At 43.7% G+C, this 23,177-nt stretch overlaps 1 protein-coding gene across 1 annotated transcript in view; it reads left to right on the plus strand.

Annotated features, from left to right (window-relative positions):
• The window catches only part of LOC111976263 (contactin-associated protein-like 5), a 57,670-nt gene that overhangs the window by 10,467 nt on the left and 24,026 nt on the right, over window positions 1–23,177 (plus strand). Inside the window, exons 3-10 of the mRNA XM_070447694.1 lie at window positions 4,346–4,539; window positions 16,586–16,733; window positions 18,632–18,835; window positions 19,537–19,721; window positions 19,844–19,987; window positions 20,975–21,242; window positions 22,069–22,212; window positions 22,379–22,547. Of these exons, the coding sequence (XP_070303795.1) occupies window positions 4,346–4,539; window positions 16,586–16,733; window positions 18,632–18,835; window positions 19,537–19,721; window positions 19,844–19,987; window positions 20,975–21,242; window positions 22,069–22,212; window positions 22,379–22,547 (1,456 nt within the window). The remainder of the gene's footprint in view (window positions 1–4,345; window positions 4,540–16,585; window positions 16,734–18,631; window positions 18,836–19,536; window positions 19,722–19,843; window positions 19,988–20,974; window positions 21,243–22,068; window positions 22,213–22,378; window positions 22,548–23,177) is intronic.

Raw genomic sequence — 23,177 nt, forward strand, 5'->3', positions numbered from 1 at the left:
CATCAAAATCATAGTGCATCTTGGGTAATTTGCTGCTATGTTTCACCTTCTTTACTTTTGTTGCACACTGGTGCACAGAACACAGATCTATTTGTGCGTTCGGTGTATGACCTTGCATAAGCTCAAACAATAGGTTATCAGTCTTTGACTTATCCAGATGAACCCCGAAATTAGGAAATAGGTTTTAAACATGTACCTGTACAGTGGTTTTCGTAGTTAATATAAGACATTTTAACAGTAGTATTTAGCCTACAAGGGCCATCATTTCTTTTGCCTGCTAGCCAAACTAAAGAAAGCACAATGTTTGTTAGATAACACAGCTCTCAAAACATTCAAGGTACTGACAGCTACATCGGCGACGTTCTGGCATCTGAGACAAATTTATTTTGCACCTTTCAACAGCTTCTTATCTCGTATTATTTCCTCTGGTCCGGTACATACAGTATGTTGCTATCTGCAAGTATGGACAACAGAATGTGCGTAACAATTGTAACCAAGCTGTGACACTGCAACCTCATAATGTTGCTAGGGGAAATTACCCAAAATGTGCTTTGATTTCAAAATCGTACCTTTMGATTTAGAATATTTCATTAATGTGCAACTTTTTAAACTTTTTAACCACACAGTGTTCATATACATCAAATGATCTACGTAATGATGTTGAAACTTTGCTGTGTTGTTTCTTGGGTCACAGAATGCCTTTTCTGAAGCCTTTTTTGGTGGGTGGCCCTTCGACTATATCAAGTACACTGATGCATTTCAAATAAAATAAAATGTTATTTGTCACATGCTTCATAAACAACAGGTGTACACTAACAGTGAAACCACCACCTGGGACAATGGATCTAATTCCAGTAGGCTACCAGAAACAACGGTGCCACAGAAGGGGCAGACGGAGCGGCCTCCCGGTCAGGCTCCGTAGACGTCACACACCACTTCAGAGTATACTACTCGCCAATGTCCAGTCTCTTGACAAAAAGGTAGACGAAATTTGAGCAAGGGTTGCCTTCCAGAGAGACATCAGAGATTGTAACATTCTCTGTTTCACGGAAACATGGCTCTCTCGGGATATGTTGTCGGAATTGGTTCAGCATCCGGGCTTCTCCATGAATCGCGCCGACAGAGATAAACACCTCTCTGGAAAGAGGAAGTGCGGGGGTGTGTGCTTRATGATGAATGACTCATGGTGTAATCATAACAACATACAGGAACTCAAGTCCTTCTGCTCACCCGACCTAGAATTCCTTACAATCAAACGCCGGCCATTTTACATACCAAGAGAATTCTTGTCAGTTATAGTCACAGCTGTGTACATTCCCCCTCAAGAGAACACCAAGACGGCCCTCAAGGAACTTCACTGGACTCTATGTAAACTGGAAACTATATATCTGGAGGCTACATTTATTGCAGCTGGGGATTTTAACAAAGCAAATTTGAGAACAAGGCTACCTAAATTCTATCAGCATATTGATTGCACGACACGCAGGGCTAATACTCTCGACCACTGCTACTCTCAATTCCGTTATGCATACAAAGTCCTATCCCCGCCCTCCCTTCGGAAAATCCGACCATGACGCCATCTTGCTCGAACCGTCTTATAGGCAGTAACTCAAACAGGATGTACCAGTGACGAGAACCAGTCAACGCTGGTCTGACCAATCGGAAGCCACGCAACAAGATTGTTTTGATCACGTGGACAGGAATATACGCTGACTCGGTGAGTGCGTTTATAAAGAAGTGCATTGGAGCTGTTGGACCCACTGTGACTATTAAAACCTACCCTAACCAGAAACCGTGGATGGATGGCGGCATTCGCGCAAAAGTGAAAGCAAGATCCCCTGCATTTAACCATGGAAAGAGGTCTCGAAATATGGTTGAATATAAACAGTGTGGTTATTCCCTCCGCAAGGCAATCAAACAAGCGAAATGCAGGTACAGGGACAAGGTGGAATCGCAATTCAACGGCTCAGACACGAGACGTATGTGGCAGGGTCTTCAGGAAATCACGGACTACAAAAACAAAAACAGCCACGTCACGGACACTGACGTCACGCTTCCAGACAAACTAAACACCTTCTTTGCCCACTTTGAGGATAATACAGTGCCACCGTCGCGGCTCGCTAACAAAGACTGCACCCCCCCTCTCCTTCTCCGTGGCTGACGTGAGRAAAACATGTAAACGAGTTAACCCTCGCAAGGCCGCTGGCCCAGACGGCATCCCTAGCCGCGAGCATGCGCAGACCAGCTGACTGGTGTGTTTACAGACATATTCAATCGCTCCCTATCCCAYTCTGTTGTCCCCACATGCTTCAAGATGGCTACATTCTTCCTGTACCCAAGAAGTCAAAGATAACTGAGCTAAATGACTACCGCCCCGTAGCGCTCACTTCTGTCATCATGAATTGCTTTGAGAGACTAGTCAAGGATCATATCACCGCCACCTTACCAGCCACCCTAGACCCACTTCAGTTTGCATACCGCCCCAACAGGTCCACAGTTGACGCAATCGCCATCACACTGCACACTGCCCTATCCCATCTGGACAAAAAGAATACCTATGTAAGAATGATGTTCATTGACTACAGTTCAGCATTCAACACCAAAGTACCCTCCAAACTCATCATAAAGCTGGAGGCCCTGGGTCTCAACCCCGCCCTGTGCAACTGGGTCCTGGACTTTCTGACGGGCCGCCCCCAGGTGGTGAAGGTAGGAAACAACATCTCCACTTCGCTGACCCGCAACACTGGGGCGCCACAAGGGTGTGTGCTCAGCCCTCTCCTGTATTCCCTGTTCACCAACTCAATCATCAAGTTTGCAGATGGCACAACAGTAGTGGGCTTGATTACCAACAACGACGAGACAGCCTACAGGGAYGAGMMGTGGTGTCAGGATAACAACCTCTCACTCAACGTCAACAAAACAAAGGAGATGATRGTGGACTTCAGGAAACAGCAGAAGGAGCACCCCCCCTATCCACATCGAAGGGACAGCAGTGGAGAAGGTGGAACATTTTAAGTTCCTGGGCGTACACATCACAGACAAACTGAAATGGTCAACCCATACAGACAGTGTGGTGAAGAAGGCGCAACATCACCTCTTCAACCTCAGGAGGCTGAAGAAATTTGGCATATCCCCTAAAACCCTGACAAACTTTTACAGATGCACAACTGCAAGGCTAACTGCAAGGGTGGTGCGGTCTGCACAACGCATCACCGGGGGCAAACTCCCTGCCCTCCAAGACACCTACAGCACTCGATGTCACAGGAAGGCCAAAAGATCATCAAGGACAAAAACCACCCGAGCCACTGCCTTTTAACACCGCTATCATCCACAAGGCGAGGTCAGTATAGGTGCATGAAAACTGGGACCGAGAGATTGAAAAACAGCTTCTATCTCAAGGCCATCAGACTGCTAAACAGCAATCACTAACTCAGAGAGGCTGCTGCCCACATTGAGACCCAATCACTGGCCACTTTAATAAATGAATCACTAGTCACTTTAAACAATGCCACTTTAAATAATGCCACTTTAATAATGTTTACATATCTTACTCATATCACATGTATATACTGTATTTTATACCATCTACTGCACCTTGCCTATGCCGCTCTGCCATTGCGCATCCATATACTTATATGTACATATTCTCATTCACCCGTTTAGATTTGTGTGTATTAGGTAGTTGTTGGGGAATTGTTAGATTACTTGTTAGATATTACTGCACTGTCGGAACTAGAAGCACAAGCATTTCGCTACACTCGGAGTAACATCTGCTAACCATGTGTATGTGACCAATACAATTTCATTTGATAATAAACTGTAGCAGCAGCGTGTGTCAAAAGAGCTAAAAACAAAAYGGGTAAATGCTGATAGTCGAGGTAGCTATTGGTTAACTATTTAACTAACTATTTAGCAGTCTTATGGCTCAGGGGTAAAAGCTGTTCAGGGTCTTGTTGGTTCCATTCTTGGTGCATCGGTATCACTTGCCGTGCGGTGTCAGAGAGAACAGTCTATGACTAGGGTGGCTGGAGTGTTATTTAAACAAAATAGTGTTTTCACACTTCATTTCATACAGCATGATAGAAGGGGGTTATTAGACAGCATGATGGAGGGGGTTCGTTAATATTCCACAGCAATCGAAAAACCTCACATACAGTATACAGAGGAGTCTAGCATTCACAGAATACTCCCCATGCAGACAGAAATGCAAGAATTCAGCATCAATTCAATGCAGGCAAGGCCCACAGGTTAAGGGTTACTGGCCAAAACACCGACCACAATTCGATCCAAACTGTGCAGCGACAGAATGCTAAAAAATGATATTTTCTCTCTCTGGTCTCCCAAGGAGCGGGAGGCTGGTCTCCCCAGGTGACAGACAGCCAGCCGTGGCTGCAGCTGGACCTCAGGGACAGGATGGAGGTGACGGCCGTCGCCACACAGGGGCGCTACGGCAGCTCAGACTGGGTCAGCGGCTACCTGCTGCTCTTCAGTGACACTGGCCAAGCCTGGAAGCAATACCGACAGGAGGACGGGGTGGGGGTGAGTTGCATGATACTGCAGATTTACTGTTGCCATTGTGAAGACTTCACTGATGTGCTATTCACTGAGGTATTGCCTTGGCTTTAGCGCAATGGGCTAATACGGGTTTCAACCCAGTCGGTCACATTGATTTCAAAATAATAATCTACGTTTTGACTTTTCTTTTCACTTGGCACACTAGGATGAGTGAGTAGCTGTGTATTGAGCTGTAACTCAGAGTAGGTCAGAGCTGCAAGGGTACACATAAAATAAGACATTAGGTCCCTCTCTTGTACTTGAGTTAGTGTCCTCCACCTCTGGTGTGTGAGAGAGAGTAGATAGCTAAACATCTCTGTCTTTGTTTTGCTCTCCCCAGAGGTACCATGCTTTGTGGGAAAACGATTAGGAGAATTCAGACTCTGTAACTCAATTTTTATCTCATTGTTTCACATCCTTGTGAAGGAAACATTTTGTTAAGTCTGACAATAGTCTGGGATGAACTGTGTGGATGTACACTACACACTTCTGGCTCATTCCACATATATCCTATTCCTCCTCTACTATGATTTTATAGCTAGTACTTGGCTAGCATGTGTGCATAAATGAGTTAACATCTAAAAAAAAATMGCCTGTTTGTACCTCATGATGTTGGTGTGCACATACATTCTTTATAAGCCATTGTGCTCGCCCCAGTTATGTCAAATTGCGTGACGGAAATCTTAAATTGGAAGCACTGAAAAAGAATGAGGAGAGAAAATGGAGACAACTCAACATTCCTGCCATTTTTTTCTGAACAAGTTTCTCTCTCATGGTGGATAATAAATAGTAGTTGGAGTTACAACTACAAACAGCGTGTCCAGTACGCTACAGCAGCCTGCCTTCTATTATTTATTCTCTTCTTCGACATTAAAAAAAATCATTGTTTACACTCCAGTATGGGAATGTGGCATGGTGTAGAAATGCTGGTGCAGTGTATAAACCCTGGGAGACGTGCTTTGAAATTGTTTTCAATGATTGCTAGGGACTGAACAATAATTTGGATCTACAGCGCATTCAAAAAGTATTCAGACCCCTTGACTTTTTCCACATTTTGTTACGTTACAGCCTTATTCTAAATGGATTAAATAAAACAAATTCCTCATCAGTCTACACACCATACCCCATAATGACAAAGCGATAACAGGTTTTTAGACATTTCTGCAATTGTATTAAAAAATGTAAACAGAAATACCTTATTTACATAAGTATTCCTACCCTTTGCTATTAAACTCGAAATTGAGCTCAGGTGCATCCTGTTTCCATTGACCATCCCTGAGATGTTTCTACTACTTGATTGGGGTTCACCTGTGGTAAATTCAATTGATTGGACTTGATTTGGAAAGGCACACACCTGTATACTGTATATAAGGTCCCACAGTTAACAGTGTATGTCAGAGCAAAAACTAAGCCATGAGGTTGAAGGAATTGTCCATAGAGCTCCGGAACAGGATTGCGTCGAGGCACAGATCTGGGGAAGAGTACCAAAAAAGGTCTGCAGAATTGAAGTGGCCTCCATCATTCTTAAATGGAAGAAGTTTGGAACCACCAAGACTCTTCCTAGAGCTGGCCGCCCAGCCAAACTGAGCAGTCAGGAGAGAAGGGCCTCTGTGGAGATGGGAGAACCTTCCAGAAGGACAACCATCTCTGCAGCACTCCACCAATCAGCCCTTTATGGTAGAGTGCCCAGACGGAAGCCACTCCTCATTAAAAGGCACATGACAGCCTGCTTGGAGTTTGCCAAAAGGCACCTAAAGGACTCTCAGACCATGAGAAACAAGATTCTCTGGTCTGCTGAAACCAAGATTGAACTATTTGGCCTGAATGTCAAGCGTCATATCTGGATGAAACCTGTCCCTATCCCTATGGTGAAGTACAGTGGTGGCAGCATCATGCTGTGGGGATGATTTTCAGCTACAGGGACTGGGAGACTAGTTAGGATCGAGGGAAATATGAACGTAGAAAAGTACAGAGAGATCCTTGATGAAAACCTGCTCTACAGAGCTTAGAACCTCAGACTGGGGCAGAGGTTCTCCTTCCAACAGGACAATGGCCCTACACACACAGCCAAGACAATGCAGGAGTGGCTTCGAGACATGTCTCTGAAGGTCTTTGACTGGCCCAGCCAGAGCCCGGACTTGAACCCGATCTAATATCTCTGGATAGACCTGAAAATAGCTGTGCAGCTATGCTCCCCATCCAACCTGACAGAGCTTGAGAGGATCTGCGGAGAAGAGTGGGAGAAACTCGCCAAATACAGGTGTGCCAAGCTTGTAGCGTCCTACCCAAGAAGACTCTAGGTTGTAATCGCTGCCAAATGTACTTCAACAAAGTATAGAGTAAAGGGTCTGAATACTTATGTAAATGTAATGTGTCCGTTTTATTTATTTTGAATTATTATGAATGGGTCTTGGAATAGTACCATGGCTTTGCTGTAGTCAGACCAAGAGTATTTGTTTTCCAGAATATAATTATATTTATTTGGACGGCATTTTACACCAGGGATTTCTTTGATTTACCAAGTCAGATTGAGGAAACATATTTATGTAAATATTGAAATTGCTGGTATAGTTGAATGTGAGGACATCCTTATGAACTGTGTATATCCAATAATTATTTCATGAGTTTATATGATACACAGGAAAGCGACCCCATTACTTAATATATCCTGTCGTAGATACCTGACACGTCTTCACTATTAACTCAAAGAAAATTCAATGTATGCTTTTCGATTGGAAATGTACTTAATAAATAAGCTGTACCAGACAGTTGTAAATACATATCACTCCATCTTTGATTTCCAGGCAAATAAACCCTCTCTGTGGCTCTGGTTCAACCTCTGGTCTGTCATTACCTTTCACTAACCACAAGCTTCTAACTGTAAATCACATAGTTTTCTCAGCAGTCTCCTGTTACGAAGACACTATGGCAGCCGACAGTTTAGTGGCTGGCTACACTCTAGTCTATGTAATTAATATGGGTTTTATTAAGAATTAAAGCAAGGAATGAGCGTGTGGTGTTAATTTGATTCGTTCTTCAGTGAGTTAAAGTAAGCGGATGTAGAGCCCATAGAATTAGAATGAGAGATGAGAATAAGCAGCCTATGACTTTTAAGCTATCAACCCCCCCTCTACGCTTGGTATACATGCCATGCAGTGCTTTGAAATCAGTCAAGTAGTTTAGATGATACAGTTGCGGCCAAATATATTGGCACCCCTACACTTTTCTTAAATAATTCCCTATTTCWTAAAAAAATAAGTTCAAATTGAAGAAAAAAAGTGTTTGGTCCCCACACCTAGTTATTATATTTTTAACATTGCAGAACCAATTGCACAACCAACTTAAGTTGACCATTTTAATTGAAAAAATAAAAACTAATTCAATGGACAAAATGATTCTTCTGGAGTGGCCAGAGAAGAGTTGTCACGTTCCTGACCTGTTTTCTCTTGTTTTGTATGTCTTTATTGGTCAGGGCGTGAGTGTTGGGTGGGCAGTCTATGTTTTCTATTTCTATGTMGGGTTTTGTGTTCGGCCTGGTATGATTCTCAATTAGAGACAGGTGTGTATCGTTTGTCTCTGATTGAGAGTCATACTAAGGCAGCCAGGGTTTCACTGGTGTTTTGTGGGTGTTTGTCTCCTGTGTCAGTGTTTGTCGCACCATACGGGACTGTCTCGGTTTTTGTAGTCTGTTCCTGTTCGTGAGTTCTTCGTGTTTATTGTAAGTTCCATGTCCAGGTCTGTCTACTCCGTTTTGTTAATTATTCAAGTGTATTTAGTTTTTGTGTTTTTTCCATCTTTACTTTAATAAATCATTATGTCTTCACAATCCGCTGCATTTTGGTTCAATCCCTGCCAATAATTGTGTCCATGCCATTTGTTTTTATTTTCTCAATAAAAATTGTAAACTTAAGTTTACAAAAATAAAATGGGTTCTGTAATGTTGACTATCCAATAACAACATGTGGAGAATAAACTAATATTTGTTTTTGTTTTTAAATAAAAATTGGGAATGAAATAAGGAAGGTACAAGAGTGCCAAGCGTGTGACTCTACACATTTGTATTTGCTGAACTTGTTTTGGTTTTGTTTCAGATTATTTTGTGCCCTATAGAAATGAATGGTAAATAATGTATTCTGTCATTTTGGAGTCAACATTATTGTAAATAACAATATAATATGTTTTTAAACACTTCTACATTAATGTGGATGCTACCATGGTTATGGATAATCCTGAATGAATCTTGAATAATGATGAGTGAGAAAATTACAGAGGCATAAATATCATACCCACCCATAAAATGCTAAACTCCTCTGTTATTGTAGGTTAGCATGTCTTTGGGGTGTGATATTTGTGCGTCTGGAACTTTCTCACTCATCATTATTTACGATTCATTCAGGACTATCTGTAATCATGGTAGCATAGACATTAATGTAGAAGTGTTTAGAAACATATTCTTGTTTACAATAAAAGTGACAAAATGACATAAGACATTATTGACCATTCATTTCCATTGGGCACAAAATAATCTGAAACACAACCAAAACAAACAGCGAATGCATCCAACAAGTTTGTGGAGTCACAAGCTTGATGTAATCATTGTGTGCTAGGAATATGGGACAAAATACTAAACATTGGATTACTTTAATACACATACATACAGTGGGGAGAACAAGTATTTGATACACTGCCGATTTTGCAGGTTTTCCTACTTACAAAGCATGCAGAGGTCTGTAATTTTTATCATGGGTACACTTCAACTGTGAGAGACGGAATCCAGAAAATCTCATTGTATGATTTTTAAGTAATTCATTTGCATTTTATTGCATGACATAAGTATTTGATCACCTACCAACCAGTAAGAATTCCGGCTCTCACAGACCTGTTAGTTTTTCTTTATGAAGCCCTCCTGTTCTCCACTCATTACCTGTATTAACTGCACCTGTTTGAACTCGTTACCTGTATAAAAGACACCTGTCCACACACTCAATCAAACAGACTCCAACCTCTCCACAATGCCGTAAGATCACGAGGCTGTGTAAGGACATCAGGGATAACAAATTGTAGACCTGCACAAGGCTGGGAAGGGGTACAGGACAATAGGCAAGCAGGCTTGGTGAGAAGGCAACAATGTTGGTGCAATTATAGAAAAATGTAAGAAGTTCAAGATGACGGTCAATCACCCTCGGTCTGGGGCTCCATGCAAGATCTCACTCGTGGGGCATCAATGATCATGAGGAAGGTTGAGGGATCAGCCCAGAAACTACACGGCAGGACGCTGGTCAATGAACCTGAAGAGAGCTCGGGACCCACAGTCTCAAAAGAAAACCATTAGTAACACTCTACGCTGTCATGGATTAAAATCCTGCAGCACACGCAGGGTCCCCCTGCTCAAGCCAGCGCATGTCCAGGCCCATCTGATGTTTGCCAATGACCATCTGGATGATTCAGAGGAGGAATGGGAGAAGGTCATGTGGTCTGATGAGACAAAAATAGAGCTTTTTGGTCTAAACTCCACTCGCCGTGTTTGGAGGAAGAAGAAGGATGAGTACAACCCCAAGAACACCATCCCAACCGTGAAGCATGGAGTGGAACATCATCCTTTGGGGATGCTTTTCTGCAAGGGGACAAGGACGACTGCACCATATTAGGGGAGGATGGATGGGGCCATGTATCGCGAGATCTTGGCCAACAACTCCTTCCCTCAGTAAGAGCATTGAAGATGGGTCGTGCTGGGTCTTCCAGCATGACAACAACCTGAAACACACAGCCAGGGCAACTAAGGAGTGGCTCCGTAAGAAGCATCAAGGTCCTGGAGTGGCCTAGCCAGTCTCCAGACCTGAACCCAATAGAAAATCTTTGGAGGAGCTGAAAGTCCGTATGCCCAGCGACAGCCCGAAACCTGAAGGATCTGGAGAAGGTCTGTATGGAGGAGTGGGCCAAAATCCCTGCTGCAGTGTGTGCAAACCTGGTCAAGAACTACAGGAAACGTATGATCTCTGTAATTGCAAACAAAGGTTTCTGTACCAAATATTAAGTTCTGCTTTTCTGATGTTTCAAATACTTATGTCATGCAATAAAATGCAAATTAATTACTTAAAAATCATACAATATGATTTTCTGGATTTTTGTTTTAGATTCCGTCTCTCACAGTTGAAGTGTACCTATGATAAAACATTACAGACCTCTACATGCTTTGTAAGTAGGAAAACCTGCAAAATCGGCAGTGTGTCAAATACTTGTTCTCCCCACTGTATAAGTGAATTTGTCCCAATACTTTTGGTCCCCTAAAATGGGGGGACTATCTACAAAAAGTACTGTAGTTTCTAAACGGTTCACATGATATTGATTAAAACACCCTCAAATTAAAGCTGACAGTGCACTTTAACCTCATAGTCATTGTATCATTTCAAAGTGCTGGAGTACAGAGCCAAAACAACAACAAAATAATCACTGTCCCAAAAAAATCACTGTCACAAAGCTTCCTGCCATCCAGAACCTCTATACCAGGCGGTGTCAGAGGAAGGCCCTAAAAATGGTCAAAGACTCCAGCCACTCTAGTCATAGACTGCTCTCTCTGCTACCGCACGGCAAGTCTAGGTCCAAGGGGCTTTTAAACAGCTTCTACCCTCAAGCCATAAGACTCCTGAACACCTAATCAAATGGCTACCCAGACTATTTGCATTGCCCCCCCCCCCCTCTTTTACACGGCTGCTACTCTCTGTTGTTATCATCTATGCATAGTCACTTTAATAACTCTACCTTCATGTTCATATTACCTCAAATAACCGGTGCCCCCGCACACTGACTCTGTACCGGCACCCCCCTGTATATATTGTTATTTTTTACTGCTGCGCTTTAATTACTTGTTACTTTTATCTCTCATTCTTGTCCGTATTTTTTTAAACTGCATTGTTGGTTGGGGGCTCGTAAGTAAGCACTTCACTGTAATGTCTACACCTGTTGTATTCGGCGCATGTGACTAATACAGTTTGATTTGATTTGACTTTTGGAGCTCACTGTATTTTGCCGCAACTCTATTTCAAGTCATATTACCGAAGTTGAGACTCATCAATCCTCAGTTAATTAATAAAAAAACGGGGAACTTTCCAGTTGTTTTTTTGTCAATCAATCAATGACACACAGAATACTACATCTAACTAACCTGTTAAATAGTCATAACATTTCTTCTGTCAATGTGAGAAGACAGCAGGTGTCATTTGGTTTTGATCCATGCCTGAAGAAACAGAAACGGTGGGATGAATTGGATGAGTGGCAGCTAATTAGTGAGACTTCCCTAATGAAGGCACTCCAAAGGTGGGCGACCAATTTGAACCTGCACGCCACACGGAGATATGAATTGACGTCAGTCTGGCATTTTAACAAGGGAAGTTCAAAGGTAATGGCCTGCTGACGGCGGTGCAGGCTGAGAAGGCTAATGAGAGAACACCAGCTGCCTGCGTCTGCCAGGTTGCAGCAACTCTGCACCTGTAAGGTTAGCCATTATTATGTGCTGTGTATGAAAAGAGTGGTTTTATAGCACTTAAGATACACACATGGGCAAAGGCACGTTCTCTAACACACCCACTCTCCCTCTCCTGCTTTCTCTCGCTTTCAATGACACACACACACACACACACACCGACAAGACACAGCTAGAGCTGCAGTCCTTTTATCTCTGCTCTGTGCCAGACCGGGTCACAATGGCAACATGATTATCTATTCTTGGAATTCTCCTCAGTCTTTGTCTCTTAGGAGTCACATAGCAAGGCCAGCACTGCAACGACACAACAGGGAGTATAGGCCGTGTTGGGAACAACAGGGAGTATAGGCTGTGTTGGGAACAACAGGGAGTATAGGCCGTGTTGGGAACAACAGGGTGTATAGGCCGTGTTGGGAACAACAGGGAGTATAGGCCGTGTTGGGAACAACAGGGAGTTAGGCCGTGGTTTGGGAACAACAGGGAGTATAGCCGTGTTGGGAACAACAGGGAGTATACGTAGAGCTCGTTGGCGAACAACAAGGGAGTATAGGCCGTGTTGGGAACAACAGTCTGTGTGATAGGCCGTGTTGGGAACAACAGGGAGTATAGGCCGTGTTGGGAACAACAGGAGTATAGCCGTGTTGGGAACAACAGGTGGTATAGGCCGTGTTGGAAACAACAGGCTGGTATAGGCCGTGTTGGGAACAACAGGGAGTATAGGCCGTGTTGGGAACAACAGGAGTATAGGCCGTGTTGAGAACAACAGGGAGTATAGGCCGTGTTGGGAACAACAGGGAGTATAGGCCGTGTTGGAACAACAGGGAGAGTATAGGCCGTTTGGGAAGCAACAGGGAGTATATGCGTAGAGGTGGATCAGGGAATCGGCCCGCAGCAAGAGCGACATCATTGATATATACAGAGAAAAGAGTCGGCCCGAGAATGAACCCTGTGTACCCCCATAGAGACTGCCAGAGGTCCGGACAACATGCCCTCCGATTTGACACACTGAACTCTGTCTGCAAAGTAGTTGGTGAACCAGGCGAGGCAGTCATTTGAGAAACCAAGGCTATTGAGTCTGCCGATAAGAATGTGGTGATTGACAGAGTCGAAAGCCTTGGCCAGGTCGATGAAGACGGCTGCACAGTACTGTCTTTTATCGATGGCGGTTATGATATCGTTTAGGACCTTGAGTGTGGCTGAGGTGCACCCGTGACCGGCTCGGAAGCCGGATTGCACAGCGGAGAAGGTACGGTGGGATTCGAAATGGTTAGTGATCTGTTCAGTAAATGGTCAGTAACAAAAAAATATATATATWTWTTTTTTTAAAGGGCTGGTACCTGTGCAGAAGGTAAAGGCCGCTAGCAGTGGCTAACGATGACTAAATAGCTTGTAGCTAATTAGCTGGTTAGCTTCTGATGTCTAGGTGGTTCTTGCTATAAGGTCTAAAAATGTAAAATAATAGCGGTTCCGTATCACAATGGGTGAGGCAGGTTAACGGAAGGTATAATTGAACTAAAATGGAGAAGAGATTGAAAATAAAATTGAAATATATACAAAAAAGACGAAAAAATACAAATAGAGGACGAACAAAACACGTCTGCACTGCTACGCCATCTTGGATGATTACAGCTTATTAAGGAAGTTGTATTTTACGCCAATTAGCAAAAGTCTCTACCCCTGGAGTGAACCAGTGTGCAAAACACAATTTAAGGGTTGTTGAAAAAACTGTAGACTACAGTAATGACAGAATATAAACATATTCAGATATCACCTCTTCCATCCGTCAGGAAGAGGGTGTTAGGGTGTTTAATCAAGGATTGACATGCCTGTTAGCTATGTATGCAGAATTGTTTGTGGTGTTTAGGTTTGTGTCGAACATTAGGTTGGTGTTGATGAACAAGAGTGAAGTAAACTTTTGGATAACTCTTTTAGATTACGTTGCGCTTGTGCTATATCTCCTTTATAACTAATTTGGTAAACAGAATGCAAATAATATACATCTGGTTAGGCTCGTTTTGCACCGGGTGAAAGTTGATTGCATTAGTTTTAGAACCGGTGCTGCCTCCCGTGCGTGAGCCAGGTGCCCCGTTCAWAGCCCATGGCGAAGTCAATATTTACATTTCAGTCATTTAGCAGGCACTCTTATATAGAAAGACTTACATGAGCAATTAGGGTTAAGTGCCTTGCTCAAGGGCACTGACAGATTTTTCACCTAGTCGGCTCAGGGATTCAAACCAGTGACCTTTCGGTTACTGGCCCAACGCTCTTAGCCTAGATGTTGCCTAGTAGGTTCACGTTAACAAGCAAGATAACTTAGCTGGTTAATTTTTGCTCATGTGAGGAAGTTAGGCTATCAAGCATTTTAGTTAGGTAGCCTAAGACAACAAAAACTAAAAGTGTGTACAGAGTCATAGACCATTTTGCCAACATGATAGAGAGGAGGATGGCATTGGTGTCCAACCAGTCTACAAGTAGGGTGAGTCAACATGTTCTTTCTACCTGAGCACACACACACAGAGAAATCAGTACCATGGACAGCCACTTGTTATTTAGAAACATTGATTGGGCTAAAACGTTTTTGGTGTCTTTACATTTGTTTTCACTGTATTAGACAAAGCGTATATAGCCTAGTTGATTTAATGATGTTTAAATGTTTAAGTTGAAATGGTGCTGGAATAGCGCAGGCAGTGCTCCTGTTGTCTTTGTGCTGACTTGCGTTAACTCTCCATTGGTCTAAATCAGTAGTTGTTTAGTAAACTGTCAGAAACATTAACTTGCTTGAACATGCTGTACACCAGGGATGGGCAAATCCAGTCCTCGGGGGGGCCTGATTGGTGTCACACTTTTGCCCCAGCCCCAGCTGTCTCCAATAATCAACTAATCATGATTGTTGAATCAGCTGTGTTTGCTAGGGATGGGGAAAAGTGTGACACCACTGGAGTTGCCCATCCCTGCTCTACACTATGTAACTGTTTGTTACATGCAATATTTGCTTTGTGMATTTCACATGGACAGATGTTGCTCTCCGGCTTTGGGATGTAACAAACGTATAAGTGGTTGAATTTATTCCACCACTGTGTGACAGTTGTCGTTTTGTTGTGTCTGCCTTAGTGTATATCATGGTGGTGGATGAACAAATATGTAATAGAACAAACAATGCAATTATCACAACATAGGTTGCAATATGGATATTTTCCTGACTTGGCTTGGCTTCCCCAGGGATTTTACCCACACACTGCTACTGGTGGTACATGGATATTGACAAATAGCTTTTTCTCAGTAATGAATATGTATGCCACATTTTGGTGAAGCAAACGTTTATCAAATTGTATTTGCTAAATAAGTTACTTTACATTGTGGAGGATATGCCTTGCAATAGCCTGCATGGTCTGAGTGGATGAGTAAACCCCAGTGAGTTTGAAAATGCTTATCTTGCACAGACATAAGTTACATTTGTAATTGCTTAGCTTGCACCTCTTCTAAAATACAGTCACCAGGCTCCACTTAAATGGACTCACAATACAAAAGCATGGGTATAAATCAAAATAATAGCCTAAATAGTTACCTTGTKAGACTGCCTCTTCTTCATTATCTTCATTATCTACAGAGACCAATCTCTGTAGAGTCTATCCCTCAGAGAGGTAACAACATACTCCATGTGTGTGTAATTTGTGCTTCTTCTACTACCTCCCCCATCTGCTATTGTGTTTTCAGCTGCAGGGAGAAGTGAATTAATGGCATTTCTTGACTCTGTTGAGCCTGGAGCTCCGGTGTCAACAATCCATCTTTCCTTTGCTCTGTGATACACATCATTATCGATTTAGCTCGTCACCTGCCTCAAATCCGTTATGATGGCTGCTTGTGATCAGTCATCTGAGTTTCCCCTCTCTCTCTCTCTCTGTCTCTCTGTTCACCCCCCTAAGCCTCCATGGTGCAGATTATTAATGCAGTGGAGTGTAGGGGGAAAGGGGGATGGAAATTACGAAGAATAATGACATCTCACAGTTTCAGTGAGAGATATTCATTGTTATCTGCCTGGGAGCAGACAATATGATACCAATTGTTTTTTCCATCTACTTGCCACAGAAGTGTGTGTTAGTGCAGTGGTGGACATCCTCCCAGGATCCTCCCAGGATCCTCCCAGGATCCTCCCAGGATCCCCAACCCAGGCAACACATTCGATATGTTTTATCTAAAAGTAGGGTCAGGTGAAGAGGAACATATGGCACAAGTTTTGTTTTGTTGCAGAATACTAATACCTTTAACAGTTCTTGGAAACTAACCCTCTTTAATGTTATGATCCAAAACATTAAGTCCTAGAAGACACAAAACCCTTTTTAATTATTTGTTTTCTTCTGAAAGATACAAGGTCAGTTCAGAGAGCCATACTTGGTTAACAGTGACTCCCTTGATAACGGAGCTGTAATTTCTGGTTTTGTTAGATGAATACGGTTCCCTCAAGAATACCCCGCCCRCGTATATTAACACTTGACATTGCATCTAACTCTTCTGCCTCTTCTCCCCTCCTCTCTCTCTGCTGTGTGTCTCCAGAGGTTTGTTGGGAACGTGAATGCTGACAGTGTCATCCACCACAAGTTGTCRCACTCTATCAGAAGRCGCTTCCTGCGCTTCGTCCCGTTGGACTGGAACCCCAGTGGCTGGGTGGGACTCAGAGTGGAGGTGTACGGCTGTGCCTACAGTGAGTGACCAGACCACCCCTACCTCTAACATACAGACCATACACATTAGGGTGTGCCTGCAATAAAGGGACCACCAGGCCTTACACACAGACCATACACATTCAGCTAATATCAAAATGCCACAGTGAGTGACCAGAACACCCCTTACATCCAGAACACCCTACGTTTGTGTATACCCTTTAATGYAAGCAGGACGTTTGAGGACAACTGCAGAAATAGAGATAGCGAGTATTTTGTTATTGATGCTATTCTCTCATTTATCACAAATGATCCCACCAGCTAACAGAGACAAACAGTGACTGCCAGGCAGGCGTGACAGTTGAGAGCCAGTCTCCGCCTGGGTAATGCTAAATGCACTGAACAAAACTATGAATGGAACATGTAAAGTGTTGGTCCCATGTTTCATGAGCTGAAATAAAAGATCCCAGACCTTTTTCATACGCACAAAAAGCTTATTTCTCTAAAATGTTGTGCACAATTTGTTTATATCCCTGTTAGTGAGCATTTCTCCTTTGCCAATATAATCCATCCACCTGACAGGTATGGCATATCAAGAAGCTGATTGAACAGAATGATCATTACACAGGTGCACCTTGTGCTGGGGACAATAAAAGGTCACTCTAAAATGTGCAGTTTTGTAACACAACACAATGCCACAGATGTCTCAAGTTTTGAGGGAATGTGCAATTGGCATGCTGACTGTAGGAATGTCCACCAGAGCTGTTTCCAGAGAATTTAATGTTKATTTCTCTACCAACATCGTCCAACAGGCCTCACAACTGCAGACCACACGTAACAATGCTAGCCCAGGACCTCCACATCCTGCTTCTTCACCTGTGGGATGGTCTGAGGGTTGTGGGGGGGGTGCTGAGTAGTATTTCTGTCTGTAATAATGCCCTTTTGTGGGGAAAAACTCTGATTGGCTGGGCCTGGCTCCCCAGTGGGTGGGCCTGGCTGCCAAGTGGGTGAGAATATGCACCTCCATGGCCCCACCCATGGCTGCACACCTGCCCAGTCATGTGAAATCCATAGATTAGGGCCTAATTTATTTATTTCAATTGATTGATTTCCTTATATGAACTGTAACTCAGTAAAATCTTTGAAATTGTTGCATGTTGCGTTTATATTTTTGTTCTGTATAAAGAAAGGGGAGTCACTGGGACGCCTCTCACACACATTCTGAACCAGCATTAACTGGATCAGCCAMTGAATTACTGCTCTGTGAAAGACAGTTACAATTAACCCTGAGTGAGCACTTTCATAATGCCGAACTGTTCCACAGCATGATCCCTGTATTAATGTTGGATGAATGTGTGCTCTGCTAATAAATGCTGCGTGACATGCACCTCAATGCATCTCAATGTTAAAAGAAGAGACCATACACATCTCTATTCAAACTATAAAACAGGTTGARCAATTCACGACACAGAGGGCGGAGAGAGAAAGAGAAGAGAGAGAGATGAGAAGAGAGAGACTTGCTATGCAATGTCATCACGATACAGTTACAGATTCATGTATCTATGCATGAGTCCTCTAGGTCTTCCAATGACTAAATTACATTGGAAAATCTGAAAATGCCCCCTATGACAAATTCATAACTTGCATTCTTGAGGACTTACAGGAATCAATTTTGTAGTATGACCGAAAGGGGTGAGCACTAGAGCATGTACTGTAATTATTAAAATAACAGGTGTAAATCAGAGATTGTTCCTATCCAGTTACACATGGAAATGGTTTCCAGCATAATACATTTCAATGCCATCGCTGATATAGCCACATTACCGTAACAGGTATGAAGCCCTGAGAGCAATAGCAGTCAGTGAATAAATAGACTCATAGTGACAGGGGACAAGTGTCCCAATGACAACCCATTTCACTGTCTGTTGGTTGCCTTCAGAGTCAGACGTGGCAGACTTTGATGGCAGAAGCTCCCTGCTCTACCGGTTTAACCAGAAGTCCATGAGCACGGTGAAGGATGTGATCTCGCTGCGCTTCAAGAGCCGCCAGGCTGAGGGGGTGTTGCTCCARGGAGAGGGTCAGAGGGGTGACTACATCACTCTGGAGCTGCACCGGGGCAGGCTGGCCCTCTATCTCAACCTGGGTAAGTTTGTCACACCGGGGCAGGCTGGCCCTCTTCCTCAACATGGGTGAGTTTGTCACATTTGGGCAGGCTGCAGGCACGTGCACAGATAAGGCTCTAGTGGTGCTGGACCACCTGCCTGTTTGCCCTTTTTGATTGGTGGCATTTAAAAATATATATTTTTACTTATTTTAAGTCTGTTTTCTCTTTTGTATTGTACAAAAGCTATGAATTTTGCATCAAACAAGCACATTTCTCATTAACTTTGACTGGAAAATAATGTGCACAGACCTGGCAGGCTGGCCCTCTACCTCAACCTGGGAGAGGTCATCAGAGAGGTCAGGGGGCAGAGGTAATGGGTAACAGGACACAAGGGTAAGTTCATGGTTAACAGGACACAAGGGACTCTGGGTACGGATGAAGTAGTCTTTTGAACCATTTAAAATGAGTCTGGGGAGCAGTCTGGAAGGGTAACTGAATGTTTGTGTTCTGCTGCCCTTCCAATTACCACTGCACCTGAGCTCCATTTACTAGCTGGACTCAGACTGTTAAGGATCCACATTGTGTAGAGCTCAGTCTGGGGAAGACCATTCTCAAGTATTTTGTTTTCAGAATGTCTATGAGAGCTCCCTCTTCCTCAATAAACCGTCCTGTTTTATGATCAATATCTATATCAATATTAAAGTAACCATATGATCTGTTCTCTGTTTTTTTGTCTTCAGATGACACCCGGCTGCGGTTCAGCAGTGGTCGTGTTGCGGTCACTCTGGGCAGTCTTCTGGATGACCAGCACTGGCACTCTGTCCTCATCGAGCGCTTCAACAAGCAGGTCAACCTCACCATGGACACCCACACACAGCACTTCAGGACAAAGGGGGAAGGAGACTCTCTGGAGGTGGACTATGAGGTGTGTRTATCCTAACACATACTGTAGAACAGTCAGATACTTATTCAGACCAAGTAAATAGTTCAACCAAGTTATCTTACTCTAAGAGGATGTTGTCATTTCACCCTTTTTCCTCATCAAAGCTCAGCTTCGGAGGCATCCCACTGCCAGGTAAACCTGGTACCTTCCTGAGGAAGAACTTCCATGGTTGCATCGAGAACCTCTATTACAACGGGATCAACATCATCGACCTAGCCAAGCGTCGCAAACCTCAGATCTACAGTGTGGTAAGACAACTATTCTCATCCACCGTACCATAGATTATTAGTACATCCTTAAAATAGTATGGGGACAAAGGAGTTAGTCAACCAATGCCTATTAAAGGTCTGTTTTAATTGCACTGTTGCTGTGAGATTTCACATTTTGCTACAATGTGATTCTGTTTAATCACATTTGTATTTGAGTTAGTCACATAGCCTTCTCCATGGTCCCCTCAAACTGTATGAGATCCAGGGCAGAGACACTGTCCGTAGAGAAAAAAATGTAGTTCTATCTGATCCTCACTACTGTGTCATTAAGTCTAAATTCATGAATAGACTCAGCCGTAGGCACACCCTATAATTTGGACACCCTCCCCCCAATCAAATCAGACAGAAGCCAAAGCGTCACATTGCATCACAGACACCCTATTCCCCTCGGAAATCTGATTGCCATGTTAAAAGGCCTTTACTTACAAGTGAGAGAGTGACTGCGATGATGGAATCCATAATGGAATTTCAATGTGAAATACTATCTGGCGAGGGATCACAATGAGAGTCAAAGTGCTGCCGATTGCTCTCCTCTGCCTCTGAGGCACTGGGATTGATGGGCCGCTGACCTCAATTGACATGGCTGCTCTTTTGGTCCATGTACCTCACAAGGCCTCTGGATCACTTGGAATTAAGGTGTGTTCTTTCTCTGCCCACCTGACGGCTGACCTAGATTGGAGGGGAGAAACTCTGAATTTTATAGTTTGATATTATATGACATTTCTGCCTGTGGTCCTTTTGTACTGCACCTTTTGAATTCCAGATAGTCATTCAGCTATATATGGCGTTCTCAGGGAAATGTGTGGTTCTTGCAGGCAAGTTAGTTTTCTAAATATCATATTCAGTAAATCTCTTTATCAGCTKACTGTATTTTATTCTGCTCAGATGAATGGTACAGTAAAAGTACAGTAAATCCAACTATGAGTGAATAATTCCATTATCTGTGTTTTCCATGTMRGTCACCAGGGCAACGTGACCTTCTCGTGCTCGCAGCCCCAGCTGGTGTCCACCACATTCCTGAGCTCCAGCAGCAGCTTCCTGTCGCTCCCGGCCACGCCGTCTGCTTCAGGAGGCTTCGCGGTGCGTTTCCAGTTCAGAACATGGAACCCAGACGGGCTACTGCTCTCCACCCAGCTGTCCCTGGAGCCCCAGAGACTGGAGCTGCAGATAAGCAATAGCCGGCTGCGCCTGACCCATCACACGTCAGCCCAGCAGAAAGAAGAGGTCTCGACCGGTGAGGGCCAGGCCAACAGCCTCTAGCCTAGCTGACCCACACTATGGGCTAAAATCAGTGTGTACACCCAGGGAGACAGAAAATATAAAACAGTCTTTATTCCAGTGAAGCAGACCGACAGTGAAAAGCTAATCCATCATCCAGGGGGAGACTGTCTGTGTTTGGTTTTGCACATCATTACATCAACATCATTCATATGACCTTTTGCCCCCGAGAAACTCAAAGCACATTTAATCTTCTTGGAATGGCTTGAGGAAAAATGTCATCCTTGTATTTTGGACGTGAGCACTACAGGATTGCAGTCAGAGAGAAATAACATGTATAATTACGTTGGATTGCAGAGCCCAGACTTTCAGCAGATGGCAGGCACAGAGGGAATTATAGACACACAGAAAGACCATTACAGCTTGGAAGCCCTTCACTATAAAGGACAATCAAAATGGATATACCACAATCTGCTGTTACGTCTGTTTGAAGCTTGAACCTACGGTCAAATGAATGTTTCATCCAATAATAACCATTACGTTCTGTCCTCTGGCAACGATTTAGCTTCAAGCTGACCAGCCACACTTGTCGTTCATTTTCATTTCCATGTCATCTTCCATTCTTGTTTAGTAATGTAGGACAGTTATTAAGACAAACCATGTGACCATACTGTAGCTTACACCGCGATTGATAGGCTCTGATTTACAATGTAATATCTAGCCTAGTACCTACAGTATGTTGGAGATCCCAATCCCAGCAAACCCTGGATGAACATGTAGTTGATGTTTGATGAGCCTGTAATAGTGTCTCACACAGAAAACACACCCTGCTGTCTCCACAGGTCACAGAGTGAACGATGGACTGTGGCACTCTGTGAGTCTCAGCTCCCAAGGTCTCCAAGTCACCACGACCCTGGACAACGAGCCGTCCTCAACCATCGAGCTGGGGGACCACATGGAGGCAGGAAACAGCCTCTACTTCGGAGGTAAGACCACACACAATGAGTCTTGTTGTCTGCATCACTATCTCATGAAACCAGGACTTGATGGTCAGGTCTTGTTGCAGCATCTGAAGACATTATCTGAAGATGTATACAGGACATGTTGAATGATGAAAATGCAACAAGAACATTTGTTCAATCTGTGTCACAGGTTGTCCATCTCTGAACATCTTAGGCTGTGAGAACCCCACGTTGGCGTTCCAGGGTTGCATGCGTCTCATCTCCATCAACAGCCAGCCCATGGACCTGAACCAGGTGCAACAAGGACGGCTGGGAAACTACAAGGAGCTGCAGTTTGACACATGTGGCATCCATGACAGGTAAGCCTTTAGGTGGGGCTCCAATCCCAAAATGTGTTTGGATGACGAACTACACAGATTTAAAAGGTTCTGTCTTTATTTGTTGATGAGGTTATTCTGTCCACCACAGCCCATGCTTGAGTGTCGCTGACAAGTCAGCTAATAGAGATAGGCTTACAGACTGGTTCTGCCAATTAGATCATGCAATGGAGTCTGGTACTGTAGCACTATCATCCTGGCTAAGGGCCCCGCTAACAAGTTGCTACCTGTGTGGCGTCCTCTCTGTCCCTCATTACCCCGCTCTGTTGTGGGACCGATGGGTGGGATTAGTACACGCTAAATAGATGTCATGGCAAAGTTGAGGAAACCTGAAACACATACAGGGAGGAGACAAACAAAGGACTTGGTGAGTTGGTGCTTCTTCTTGTATTCACCCTGAGGGGAATCCTACTTCTCTGATGTCAGATCGCAGCTATACCTGATTCTTCTGTTTGGAATGCTAACCGGCAGATTTAAAGGCTGTTGGAGTGTGTGGAACACAACAGATGAATAAGCSCTACAGGGCTGATAGTAAAAGACATGAAATATGGGAAATGTGTAAAAAGACGGAATGAGATGGTTCGCAAGAAAACAAAACAGGTGACAGCTGTC

The sequence above is a fragment of the Salvelinus sp. IW2-2015 genome, linkage group LG2, assembly GCF_002910315.2.
Source record: "Salvelinus sp. IW2-2015 linkage group LG2, ASM291031v2, whole genome shotgun sequence".
Lineage (NCBI taxonomy): Eukaryota > Metazoa > Chordata > Actinopteri > Salmoniformes > Salmonidae > Salvelinus > Salvelinus sp. IW2-2015.